The sequence below is a fragment of the Rhinolophus hipposideros genome (genome assembly GCF_964194185.1).
Source record: "Rhinolophus hipposideros genome assembly, chromosome: 1".
NCBI lineage: Eukaryota > Metazoa > Chordata > Mammalia > Chiroptera > Rhinolophidae > Rhinolophus > Rhinolophus hipposideros.
The window spans coordinates 31,038,464-31,052,952 of NC_138047.1; the positions used below are offsets into that span (position 1 = coordinate 31,038,464).

At 36.7% G+C, this 14,489-nt stretch overlaps 1 protein-coding gene across 2 annotated transcripts in view; it reads right to left on the reverse strand.

The window, feature by feature from the left end:
* Nucleotides 1-818: 818 nt before the first annotated feature.
* Nucleotides 819-14,489, reverse strand: part of NIPAL1 (NIPA like domain containing 1) — a 30,889-nt gene continuing 17,218 nt past the window's right edge. For both annotated transcript variants that reach the window (XM_081047846.1, XM_081047847.1), the window contains 5 exons: nt 12,707-12,970; nt 9,088-9,144; nt 6,777-6,867; nt 5,045-5,205; nt 819-4,557 (listed from right to left, as the gene is read on the reverse strand). In XM_081047846.1, the coding sequence (XP_080903972.1) occupies nt 3,929-4,557; nt 5,045-5,205; nt 6,777-6,867; nt 9,088-9,144; nt 12,707-12,970 (1,202 nt within the window). In that variant the 3' untranslated portion in view covers nt 819-3,928. The remainder of the gene's footprint in view (nt 4,558-5,044; nt 5,206-6,776; nt 6,868-9,087; nt 9,145-12,706; nt 12,971-14,489) is intronic.

Below are 14,489 nucleotides of genomic sequence, written 5' to 3' on the forward strand. Positions count from 1 at the left end.
TGCCCAGATAGGTGGGGCCAGGAGAGGGGTGAGTTGTGAGAGGTGGCCCAGAGCAATGGCGGTGACCACCACCAAAGCTGGTCCCGCTTCCACAGCTCCCTCCCTTTTGCTGAACTAGTTGGGCTGCGAATCTGTGTCTGCGGTCCACAGTTCTCAGAACAGCAAATATTCTGTTCTTTTGATCTGACACTGCTACTGTTCTGCTTCTAGCACCGGGCAGGTAGGGGCGGGGTGAGCTCTGGGAGGGTAGGGAGGGGGCGGCTAGTCTCAGTGCCTAAGGCTTCCATTCTCTGCTCAGCAGTAAGGGCTTAAACCACCATTTTCAGCCTTCTTCCCTCAGTCTTTTCTCCAAGGTCTTTGCCGTGAGCACTGGGTTCAGCCTTATTATATGCTGCCCCCTCAGCCCTGTGGGCCTTAAGTGGAGCCCTAGCAGTCCGAGTTCTTTCCTCTTTCACAGCTGCGGTAGTTCTGGGATGCAGCGAGCTCGGAGCACTGAGCTATGTCTGCGTCCTGCGTCCACGCGGCTCCTTCCCCACACTTCTCCCTTCCCTCCTCCCCCGCTCGCACGATTCTCCCACCTGGAGGTGAATTCAGTAGTGGGCCTCTTTCTCTTGCCTGTCTGCTGTGCAGGGAGTCCTTTATAGAGTTATTGTTGTTCGATTAGTTGTAAATTCCAGGGGAACTTTACAGAGGCTCTCCTCACGCCACTATTTTGATGACGTCTCAGAAAATTTATTTTTAATCTCAAAACTGAGTGGAGGTATTTTTGCCAGTATATAAATTTAAGTTCAATAAGTTAAAACTTGAACTCCCACGTGCATCATTAAACCACGTTATTTTATTGGAAATGAAAAATTAATTTAAAATGTGTAAACTTTTAAAAATGAACAGTATTTATAAGCACTTGTAAAATAGAAAATTTCATGACCAGTGTTTATTCAAAATATTTGAGAACATTTCACATACGTTCAGAGATTTTTCCAAATTTTTGTTGGATTGTGAAGATTGCAGTTAGTTCAGTTTTATTAAGAAAAAAATATTTGTTGGAATCATTTTGTATTGATTTGTGTTGAGATAATGTAATGATGGAACTTTCACTTGGGTTATTTTAAATGATACAATAAAATATGTATGATAATGTGATACAAATTTAGAAAAGTGGAAGAATGTATGAAAACTGGCAACTAATGGTCCTTACTTATCTAGTAATAGGACTATAAGAATTAAAATGTTGATTCAAAAACTAAATTTTATTAAATGCCTCATATATTAAGCATGATGTAGGGTGTTTTCCATGTGTTTGATTTTAGTACTCTTAAAACAAAGGAGTTAATTTCATGCTGTTAAATCTAAAAGGTTTTATGAACATTCTGCAATCTGAATTACCATCGACCTAAGAATAAAATTATAAGTCAAAAACTAAAATGAAAATATTATGTTTACAGAATTCGGAAAATCTTTCAACTTGGCTCTGTGAGGATACTTTGTAATCCTTAATGACACATGTGCAGAGATTCACATAATAAATCTTAAAATATCATGTATGTGAGATAAAGAAAATATATATTAAAATACATATGTGAAACTACAGTTAATACTAACATTAATCTGAATATAAGGATCCAGCATTTTATTCCTCCTTGGACAATATCTTCCTATGTGGGAAAAATTATCCTGAGTTTGAGATTTGCAATACCATTTTGATTTTTCAATCCATATGCCCACCAGGAATTTTTAGAGTTTTTCAAATATTTCATTGTTTCTCAACATATTTCAACTCATTAAATTTTTCTCAGTCTTTCTCGTGGGCATATGTGTCAACACCAGTTCATTTTCCAATCCAGGGTACCCATGGTTTCTAGTGTTCCAAGAACCTTCAATCCAGGCACAATGCACCAAGGACATTTTGTTAACGGGTGACATTTAAGAAATATCTGACACTAAAATTCACTGCCTCAGGTTGGACATCATTAATTTCCTCACCAGGAAGGTATTGGAGAAACCGATACAGTTTTCAACAGAAAAGAAAAACCTTAAAAGAATTTTTTTCAAACACTACTTTTTCCTACAGATTTTTGTTCATAGCTTATATACCTGATACACAATTAAAATGAAACATCAATCCACACAGTAAACACATATTTGACCTGATGTATCAACCCATGTATCTTCCATGGATTATCAATTTTTAAATATTTAGAATGCACTGAATTGCACTCAACATTAAACTACACTGACGAGTCTATACCAGTACTTTGGCAGTCATCTCAGTCATCACTGTGAACCTCAGTCACAGTTCAACAGAACTAGGGAAATGCTCAAGTCAGTTTAACAGAATTCTGAATAACAGAAAGTACTATTACTACCCAGGATAGACTTAAGCTCGATTACAAACCAATAAACAGACAAAACTAATAACATCTGATGTTAGAACCGAAAAATCCAATCAACCAGAAAAGTTTTTCTTTTTTGAATGTCACAATTTTTTGGTTAGGATTTTTGTTTTGTTTTGAGAGAAATAAGTTTAGTCTAGAAATAAGATAGCTCTTTTTTTCTTTTCCATTAAATCAATTAGTGATGAAAAATCTATCCATAAAAATTATAGGCCACCAAGAATGTTATTCCTGCCAGATACTTGGAGTGACACAGGAAAACTTTATGTATATTTTTATAGGTAAAAGTTGATTTTCCTGTAGTAGTCCCTGAGGTTTTAATATTTTGTTTTCTAGGAAGTTAACTCCCCTTCCTATTCTCCCAAAACACTTTTCAATAAAATGTATGGAAAACATAATCAGGATGAAATTCAACAGAAAAAGACAATCTACCACTTATTGTAGGATATGTATAGTTTAAAAAAGGTTCATAATTAATTATGATTTCTTTAATAAGCGTGAACGTGCCAAATTTCAAGAGAACAATTATAACTCATTCAGGTTTTTGACAAAGATTTTTCTAGTTGTTTCCAAACAATTTGTGGAAAACCACCCTTTGGGGATTAAACATTTGAGAAAAATTGAAAAATTGCTAAAATAACGTAGCAATTACTTTATAAAAATCTCTACACCAACAAGAGAAATAATCTTTGGAATAATAGTAAAAGAAAGGAACAAAATGACTGTGAGGAATTCAAAACTGAATTCACTAGAACTCCTCCAGAAATTCAATTTTGTCTTATGTTGTTCAGATCTGAGTTAAAAGAATTTGTGAACACAATCATTTGTTTTAGTGAAAACAAACAAAAAAAAATTCTGTGTCATTTACCTAAATTATAAAATATTTCCCTCCTCCATTCTCCCTCTTTTAAATGGTAATAAACTTCAACGGATATGTCAATAAATTACAATCCATAAGCCCTTCATGGGCACATATGTCTTTGCATTCTAATCCACCAAGGAGATTTCCAAAGCAGGACTATTTTTTTATTTAACACTCTACCCTTTGTCTATTTAGTTTAGACAGAGGAAGTTGTGGAAGAGGAGGAAAAGCATCAGTAATCTCACTTCTCAGTTTTAATAATTTGAAACTATGACTCATCTGAAAATGACTGGTACTCTGCTTATCAGTACACAGTTGAGTTTATCTATGAATTACTGTGAGACTAAGAATAGCAGCCAAAGTCATGAAGAGCCACCTGGCAGAGCCAAATATATTGTGACCAGAAGAAAGAGATTATTCTGAGACTATCTAATTCTGACTTCTTTTATGCTTAGGGAACATTTCAAGTTTGTAGAAATGAGAAACAGCAGAAGTCTTCTGGAGAGAGACCAAAACTTTGATTTTCAAATTTGATGGCCAAAAATGAAGGCATTTTTATTTGACCTCATCTCTAAATTATTAGTGAGAACTTAAAAAATGTTAACTTTCCTAATAGTTCTTCTAAGAATCAGGTATTCCTTCTCCTCTCCAAGTGTCTCTTATTGGTTAAAGTTCAGGGTTTGTAGAGACTTTGATTATCAGTCCTGCTAAATAAGGTAATGTCATCCTCATATCCTGGGGTTGAACATTCTATGTTCTCTAGTAAGACATATTTGTCTTCATTGCCATTCAGAGAGAGGACTTCTTTCTGAGTAGTGGATGTCAGGTCACTCCAGGTAATGTCAGTGTTTTTAAAAGCATGTAGAAGGAAGATGCCATTGATAATGGTGAAGAACCCACTCAGGGTTCCGATGATATCTCCAGCTTTCATGCCATACCATTCTTGGAATAAGATGGCGGAGCAAGTCACTACCATGGATGTGAAGAATACGTAATAAATGGGAGTCACAAGAGATGTATTAAAGGTGTCCAGTGCCTTGTTGAGATAGTTAATCTGTGTTGTCACGGAAAGCGCAAGTATAGCCAGCAAAACAAAGACCAGGGGATGCTTGTAAACTGGCTTCCATTCCAACAGTTCCTTAATGGCAATTCCCAGGCCCTTGACAGAAGACACTGAAAATGCTCCAATCAATGAACAAATTGAAATGTAGACCAATATGTTGGTCTGTCCTTTCTTGGGTGCCACGATCAAAATCAGCACCAAGGCGATCACAGTTACGATCACAGCAAAGGAAATGAATCCTGTGAGGAAGAGAAAGAATTGGATTTAAGAAAATGCTCATCTGATCATGCCTTTGTGAAATCTTGTTAGTCATGAATTTCGGCGCTTAAGTGTTTTAGAAAGAAAAGTGAGATGAAATTGAAAAACCACAAAAACATTTTACTGCATGGCTCTCGATATTTTACAGTGGAGTTTCACAAACATACCTTTTGAATCTTGCATATAACACTATGAGGTATGGCAGATATTGTCTGATTGATTTTTTATTTTCAGAGGGAGACAGTGGCCTTCTCCCATCCCCATCTCTCCCTTTCATTGTGTAGAGGGGAAGCATGGATGGAAAAATAAGTTGTGTTGCCTTTTCAGCAGACTTGTAACCTTAGTACACCTCATAATGCACAACTAGGCTTGTAGGAAGCCTATTACAATATTACTAAAAATTCATTTGATGTGGAGAGAAAGTGGAGCAGAATTTGAGTAAGTGTGTCTTTCAGTTGAATCACAGACCTGGGTCTCTCAATTTCATTTCCATTTCATGCAAAGAAGTGACTTCCTCTTCTTGTGGGGCATGGATAACCATCACAGTTGACCCCAATATACTTAATATGCAGCCTATTTTCCCATGAATGTTCAAGTGCTCATTTAAAAAATAGGAAGACAATATTGCACTGTTGGGAAAAGAAAGAAAAAAAAAATCACTCTTGTTCAATTACCTTTTGATTCCATAGCAGCTCAAAAGTCATACTACTCATACTAGTCTGTATGTAGTAGTAATACATACAGAGTATGTGTTACTCTGTATACAAAAGTGCAAGCTACTGTGTATCCCAATCAGCTTATCTGAATATGTTATGTGACACTGACTAAACTGATTAATTTTAAAATTCAGGAAAGATGGTCAGTCAACTCTGCTTAATTGCTTTTATATCTAAAGAGTTATAATAGACATTTGCTATCCCTGTAATTGTCCCATGACCTTCTAAGAGGTCCCGCTCAATTCATTTTCAATTTCCCCATCTTTTACATCTTTCTGGCAAGATATATTTAGAATACGTGTGTTCATGAAAACTTCAAAGAAAGATACATGCCTAGAGAAGAACTTCTCTGCTCAGGGCTTATGTTTGGCTAGTAGATGTACGTACACTCACATGCGCTGTCAAAACACTGAAAGGTTTTCTTACCAGATACTACTGCCCTGATACTTTCACCTATCAATGCTCCCACTACTTTGGTTGCCATGACCCCAGGAAATACCAAATTGGCATTACCATGGACACCAGACTATGCCGTCCTGCTGCTCTACCAGTATGTCTGCTATGGCTCCTGCACACCAGACTCCTCCTTCTGATGCCCTGGCATTACCAGTGCCCATTTGCACCCAAGACTGTTGTCATTTACCAGGTGCTTTCCAAGAGTCGCCCTCTCGTGGCCACTCACGGGGACTGCAACCTCAGTGAAAACTCATTCATGGCGTAGTGTTGTAGAGCTTTATGTGTATTGACTCATTGAATTCTCACAACCATCCTACAAAGAAGGTGAACAGAGGTGGGTAGGCCTCGTCATCAGCTTTCTATTAGAGGCTGATAATGAACTGAGATAAAAGGAAAAGAAAAAGGCAACAAACAAAACAGTTGCTTAGCTACAAAATAAGCGAGTTCATGGATACACTGAATACATTCATTTGGGAACATAAAGAGACTCCAACTCGGGAAATTTATATCCACATTCTGTGAATGGGAAAATTATTCCAGTACTAAAAGAAAATATTTCCAGTACTAAAAGAAATGAAGAGATCTCCAAACAGAAGTATCTAGCAGACAGTGCAAGACTTTGAGTGAGAGTTGAAATGTAACCCAAACACTATGCTTTTTAAAGTCCTCTGATAGCAACGGTCACTAAACCACGATAATAACAGAAAGGATTGAAAGGTTTCTGGCAGTTTGCTCTGGTAAGAGAGAAAAAATATCTGCTAGACTTCGTTGCATCATCACAAATATGACATAATGATTACTTCCTGTTAGCAGGCATCCAGGCTTATGCTCTTCGAGTTTTCTCAATAAGACAATCTATTGATTTCCTATTTCTACTATGATTTATTATGCAGTCTTCTCAAATTATTTTTGTGATTTTTAAAATTTTGTTTTGAGTATCAAATATGCTTAGTAACATACTTCTTGTGGGTTAAGTTTATCAAGTTTTAAAATCCCTACAAAAGCCACACTCCTTATTGCTCACATACCTTATGAGAACACTCAGAGCGCCCAGCGGGGTGACCAAGGTGGCAGGTGCAAAAGCATAAGCTGCAAAATTCGCAGCCTCTCCTGCTCCCACTGGAAAGCAAGCAGCAGCATTAATATTAGTCAGAAGAGAAAAACAAATGACACATGCCAAGCAGTAGACTTTTATCCCAAAGACACTGACAGATCTAGGGGGAAAAGAATAATTTAATTTTTTTTATGGAGGGTGTGGGAGTGTTGATATTAAGGAATTGCAGACAAACTGTAATTACATGGATACAAACTCAACTAATGCAAAAAGTGATGACAGATGAATACACATTTTAAAGGACTTTCAATAAAGATTTTAGTCACTTCAGTACCAGAAACATATTTGGTCACTCAGATGAAATCTAGTAGAGGTAGCTTTGGAGTAAGTAGAGAATTATTGTGTTTGCTCAAGAATACCTACTGTTATGCAAATTAACAATACAACAACTTGTAAATTGAGAATGCTCTGTAGAGAGATCTGCCTAGGCAGGAGACAGCCAGAAATGCCTACCAGAGGCCCAAGTAGTCAGGCATCTCTGAATTGCAGATGATCTACAAGCATGTAACACTATCTTCATAGCTCAAGGAGATCCAAGCAGCTGTTTTAAAGTCGTAACAATGTGCTCCAGCAATGCCTTTCTTACCTGAGGAACTCTCAACTTCCATGAGATACTGTGATGCAAATAACTTTTAGAGTGAGGGAGATCTCCTCTAAGAGTTGGGCTCTTGTGTGGGAGCCAAGTTATTCTCAAAGGTCACCAGTGAACACTTACCCACAGAACGTAGTATTTCACACTGGGAAACTATGCCAAGCAAACTTATTGTAGAGAAAGCTTCTGAATGGGCGAAAGGCACCAGCACAATTTTTCTTTCTCCCTCTGACTGCTATGACCCCACCTCACGTACCAAGCCAAATCTATAGGGGCACTCACTCAGCTTCAGGAAAACATCACACAACAAATAGAAACTTACAGAATAGAACAGTTAGGAGACTGTTCTCTTAAGAAAAGCAATGGCAGTTTTCTTAGACTAGTAAGCTTTCTTGAATACTTTACATTTTTATTTTTATAGACAGCTTTCCAGGAAAATATTAATTTCATCATTATAGTACTGGATGTTTGTCACTGGATAAAATCTCTAATGTTGAAGACTGATGTTTGTCTGTCTTCAATACTGGTATAAACTTTGTACACGATGAGAATACCATTCTAAGTGTAGCCATATGATATTCTCCTTATATTTTCATTCTGTTGTGTGGGTAGAGAGTGAGGAGATGCGAGAGAGAGAGACAGAGAGAGAGAAAGAGAGAGAGAGAGAATCATGTAAATATCTATTAGAATCTTTCCAGTATAGCCCTTGTCAGCTGTTACTCAAGTGAAGAAAACAGATGTGAAAACACCTTAAAAACTAAGTATACAAATTTAGATTATTTTTATTCATTATTTTAAAACTCGCCATTTATTAAAGAATTCCAATTCTTTCTTATAATAGGATCTCACAAATACTAAAATGTGTCACTTTGTATGGAAAAAATAAATGGAAGTTTTAAGGCTTCTGGCTGCAGAGGGAGATGACTAGCAAGTGGTGTAAAACTACAATTTATGAGGTCTTTTCTTTGGAAGTTTTAGGTTTGGGGTTTAAGAAAGTTCAGAGGTGTCAGGAGGGAGATAGAAATCTGCAAAAATGCCTGAGGGCGGTCACATTGTCTTTTATTTGGACACCACCTTTGCATTTAGAAAGTGCGTTCACATTCTAGAGTCTCACTTAATCCTCTGGGCAAGTCTAGGAGGAGGGAGAGCACGGAGATCCTTCATCTCCTATTTGTTCAGTGCTGAGCAGCCAGAGGGGCATTAATTGATCCACGTTTTGGTCCTGGCCAGGAAAAGGTACCCATTCCTTAAAACCTAGGCAGCTAGCATAGCCACAGATTCGCATAAGGGGCTGGGAAAATTTTGGAAGAAAGCATTTCCTTCCATTGTCATAGGGAATAGAATATAAGAGAAATAGAAGTTTGTGATAAAATATAATATGTATAATATTTTAAACGTTAACTTTTCTCCTTGCATTCCAAGGCAGTATTGAGAACAAGAGGATGGGGGAGAGTTAAGATTAATTCTAAATACATATGACTTATTTTATATGTAAGACAATATATTACAGCCACACAAAAGTTTCCAAATGGAAATGCCATCCTTACCAAGAAGATAAATTAATGAATTTTGAACAATTCCATGCAATTTATCATTTTAGGAGCAAACTCTCTTCTCAACCTTAAGGACTTACTTGAGAGTAATCCTGCCCACCAAAGCCATTCCTTGAGGTAAGAATGTCCACCTTGTCCTAGGAAAATAATAAACATGAAAATTAAGTTCTTAAGTGGAGGAAGAAGGTTTGAAGAACTGGCTTCTAGAAAAGGTACTAAAATATGGTTGGAAAAAGCCAGACTTAAGGCCAAGTCATTATATGTAGTCTTTTAGCTTATTTACTTGGTCATTTCAAAGATCTTCTAAGCTTTCTATTACACAAACTTTGCTTTCTATAGAAAGTTAAGTTTTTTTAATCATCAGGTTTATTATGTTTATGCTATTCCGAGGTGTGGACATAGAGCGTTATACTTGGAAGTTCTAAATACTCTGTTTCAGCAACAGTTAAAATTAAAGACACAAAACCATAAATCATGAATTACATCAGTACCTAATGAGGACCTTAAAGAAAGAAGATGGTCAACATTAGAGTGTAGTCACACAGCAACCTAGCAGTCTGTCCCCTCCAATCTTTCCTTAGGGAAGGGTGACCCTGCGGGATTGTCCCTCATTGGGGTTGAGTTTATGTTACTCTAAGTCTCCATGTTTGGTCCTTGTAAGCAGGGTCTGCAGTCAAAGACGGGTAAGAGTTCTCACGGGAGAAACAACCTAAGCCAGACAGGACCCCCCTAGGACCCCCATGAGCTAATGTAAAGTTAGGAGGTAGCTGTGCCCCTCCTCTTCTGAGAAGCTGCTGACGCATGCCTCAACTGTTGTCCTTTACCCTCAGGTGTAATGGACCCATTAGAACAATAACATCTCGCCCCTCCTGTTTGGCTTATGGGATCATCTTATCTTGTGAGACTTGTTCCCCCAGGGATTGTATGCACCACACCTTGGTCATTTGGGGGATGGTATGCATCGGTTGCTTTGGGACGATTATGGGATTTGGAATGAATGATTATTGTGTGGTGTAAGAGTTTCGCAGACCCTGCCCCTAATCATGTGATTTCTATTGTGAAAAATCAATAAATACCCATGGTGATCAATTCGGGGCTCCAGTCCCTTGAGGCTGTGAGTCCCTTGGTCCTCTGTGATTTAACTATATTTGAGTCTCTGTCTCTTTATTATAGTTTAACCCTCGCCGCCTCCCTCGCCTTCCCAAGGCTTGTGTTGTGCAGGACGCAACATGAGAGCTCTAAAGATTTTGGACAGCCAATCAGAGAATAATGAGCATTAGCCAGCTGGACTCTATTCCCTACCCTGGCATCACAAAATTAAATTTGTGTCAAGTCTCCTGAAAAGGACAAAAAGCTTTCTCCTAAGGTATCCAAAGAGTTATCTTCCCGTTTCTGTAGTCTGTGACCTTAATTCATTGTTATGTTTGCTGTAGAAAATGGAATTTTCTCACCAGTTTTAATACACTTATCCCTGTGAGTTTGACCTATCTGATTTTATTATAGTTAAACTAGGCAGGATATATTAGCTATGAAGATCATCTTGTAAGGTAGTTAACAATATTTACTTAGGATTTTCTCCTTGTAAAATTTGTAAATGACTAAATTGGAATCATATTACAAAATGATTTAATAATCTGTCTTTAAAATACTTAATATCACAAATACTTTCTCATTTCCTTAATAGGTGAATATTCCAAAATCTGGCATATCATTATTTACTTAGCCTGTAAAAGACCATATGTATATATAATGTTTCTAGTATTGTTCTCATTATATAAAACCCTTAAATAAGTATCCTGGTATGTAAATCTAGGTGGCATCCATGCGCACGTCTTAAGATAAATTCCCCAAAGTGGAATTACTAGGTTTTAAGACATTAAGATTTTTAAGCTTTCCAAATTGCTCTCAGGAAAGTTTGTACCAATTAAAACTGCCCCTAGCAATGTTTGGGAGGGATGCTTATTTCCCAAAGTCCCTTTCTAACATAGAGCATTATCTTTTAAAGAAAAACAAATACTTTGTTTAAATGGTGGGCAACAACGTAGGAGCTCATTGTTATATAGTTGGTATCTCTTTGGGTGAAATAACATTTACTTATGTATGCTTATTGGCCACTTGCATTTCTTACTTTGTGAATTTCTTGTTTTTACGTGCTTGGCTTATTTTCTGTTAGGATACTAATCTTTTTCTTATTGACTGCAGTCACTCTTTATATATTGTGGATCTTTACTACCCTTTGCCACAGATTTTGAAAAATTTCCCCCATATGTCATTTCCTTTTTAGTTTTAGTTACAGGTGTTTTCATATAGGATTTTTTTGTGTGTCAATCCGGATAATCTCTTCCTTTACATAGAACAGATTCTTCCTTTATCATTATGCTTAGAAAGACTTTCTTTTAATTTTTAAAATAATTATTTCAAGTTCAAGGCTAAACTATATAAAATTTATTTTGATGAATGGTATAAAGTAGAACTTTTATATTTTTCTCTTCTAATATTTGCCAATTGTCTTAATACTTTTGATCGAATAATTCATCCTCTCTCCAGTAGATTGAAATGCCTCTTTAAAAAATCATACATTAAATTGCTGTAGGTACTTGGGTCCCCTTATGAGTTTTTAATTATCTTATAATTTTGCATTATCTTTTTTAATGCCAGTACCAAACTATTTTAATTAAGATAGCATTATAGCATGTTTTAGTTTCTAATAGTATAAATATCCCCTCAATGTACTCTTTAATAAACTTGTTTGCACAATTTGTAGTCATTTATTTTTCCATCAGAATCTTAGAATAACATTGATCTCTTTTCTGATATTATTTTTGATAAGAATGAATAGGAAATTCATGATTAATGAAGGATAGTCCATCAGAGCTACTCAACTGTGAAATGTCACTATTAATAGCAACCTAATTCTATTGTTATCCATTTATTGATTTAACAGCTGCCAAATATTTAGGTGCCAAATACTATGCTAGGGAAAGTCCCCATTCTTGTGAATCTACTATCGATAAACAAGTAAACCTATTGATAAGAAGTACATAAACAGTAAATGTACAATGACAAATTATCCTAGGTATAATGAAGGAAACCATTAGTGCAAAGACAGAGAGGAACAGCGTGGTGGTGAAGGAAACCTGCCCCGAGAGGATGGCCAAAGAAGGCCTTTCTGGGGTGATGATATTTAAGCTGAGAGCTCAAGGATGAGTCAGCCAAGTGAAGGGCAGGGAGAAGAGAGTTCCAGCCCAAGTGAAAAGACCTTGAGGTCAGAAAGAACTTGGTACATTCCAGGAACCAGTGAAAAAGTAGGTGACTGGGAACATAGCAGAAGATGAAGCTGAGAGGTAGCAGGAGCCATTTCATGCAGGAGGTCAGAGTCTGTGGAACGATGTCTAGATTGTATTCTGAGTGCAAAGAAAAGCCACTGATGTGGTCTGACTTGGACTCCCAAAATTGCAGACAAAGCTATGAGAGAATCCATATACCACATTCTAAACCTCATGAAGCAAGAATTTTAGTCTCACCTTAAAGGAGACATGGCTGGCTTTGTCTTGAGAACTGCCGAGAAGAGACTAGCTAAGAATGGAGATAGAGGCAAGATAGAGATTGTAAAATATTATTACTATAGCATTATGATTTTACAGTAGGGTTATTTCTGCAGTTAGAAACTTGAATTTGTTAATTGCATCCATTTCTTACCAGCTCTAGTAGCGCCCTTGTTGGCCAGTTGCAAGAGGCCCTTCTTTTTCAGGATGAAACTGGAGCCAATAAAAATACTGGAACTTACTGCCAGTACCAGGCCCACATAAAGACTGTATTTGTTTTCTACATTTGCAGAAAGGCTCAGGTTGGTTAGGTTGGAATTCGGGTCCCTGTGGAGAACAGAAGCCAGCACCTGTGACACATTTGTGATCTCACACCAAGCCTGGGAGGAGTTCGGACAGACCAGAGACAGCATGTAGCCTGGAAAAAAGGAAAGAAGGAAACATCAACAAATGAAAGGGAGATGCATTCATGTTTACTCCCTTTCTGCAAGTAAAAGAACTTGAGTGAGTGGATGGTACTGAAACACTGATTTTCACTGCATGAAGAGAAGTCCCCAGCAGGCGGTCCTGTGAACATGTTGAGTTTGGCTCACACCTTCTTAAAAATTTTTTTTAAAAATTTGTTTAGTTGTCATCATTTAAATATGAGAGATTTTTGCATGAAAGTCTGGATTCCTCATAAATTGCAAACTCTTGGCAATACTCGGTTCTTTGTTCCAGAAAAATAATAACCTGCTGGAGCAGCGAGTAGCTGTTTAGACCTGGCTTGTGTTCAGCAATTCATCACAGGCCCCCCTCATCCACTTCACTCCTTCTTACCAGTCTGTCTCCTGGAAAACAGTGTCTGTGACACCTGAATGTAGGAAAAGAGCACAGCAACCCCACTGGTCTCGAAATCACCATGTTATAGGAAATTTAACCCATTTGGTGGGGTAAGAATTGTATACTTCAGAAAATGTGTTTAAAAGTGGGTTTACTTTTCTATACCACTTTCCTCGAAGAGAATGATTTTTCAGGTCTATAATCTACCTTCTCCTAAATAAAACCGAATCTAATAATCTAATAGAAAAATGAATTAACCATCAGTAGGCTGTTTTTTTGTGTTTTGTTTTCTTTTTTTTAGAATGAATAGGATACAAATAAGCATGTAAATTCACTGAACCAGGCCCATTATAAGTACCTTGGAATTTTGAGACCAAACACTACAACACAAAATGAAAACATTTTACCCTATATAAGAAACTTTTTGTTATCTGTTCTCCACTTGAAAAGCTGTCAACAAGTGACATTGTGCCTAGGTTTTCTGACTGTTTTCTCAATGTTTTTTCATTTTAAAAGGCATATTTTCCCATTATGAATTACCCTAAACAAAAAAGGGCAAAGAAAAATCAATCAGGTATAATGTTAGAATTCAACGAAAAAAATCAGTTTTACCTCTCAAAAATCTTAAGAAGGCATAACAAAACTAAAACAAAACAAAACAAAACAACAAAAGACGGTTTGACCAAAAGATGTCTTAGCAATAAATCTTTACTAATTGGACCTATGCTTCCCTGGCAAAACATTATGAAGTCATTTGAATTTTACCACATATAAAGTTTAGAAACAACCATAAAGTTCAGGTCCAGAAAAAGGTAAAATAATTGAATTTAAGCTTTTCATGATTATTATTTCATTTATCTCTATTACTTGAAAATGAACCAATTTTCATTCAGAGATATACAGGATAAACTCTGAGAGAACTTCTAATATTCCAAGGAGAATTATATGATTTCAGGGATATTCTATAACATTGAGGAATTTTCTAGTCAGGTTGTTTTAGTAAGAATTGCAGTATATTTTAAAATAAGCTACCCCTTAACAATCTTGTTCTGGGCACTATTCATCTCATCTAAACCCTAAGAATGGACCGCAATTTTTATGGTAACCATTTTGAT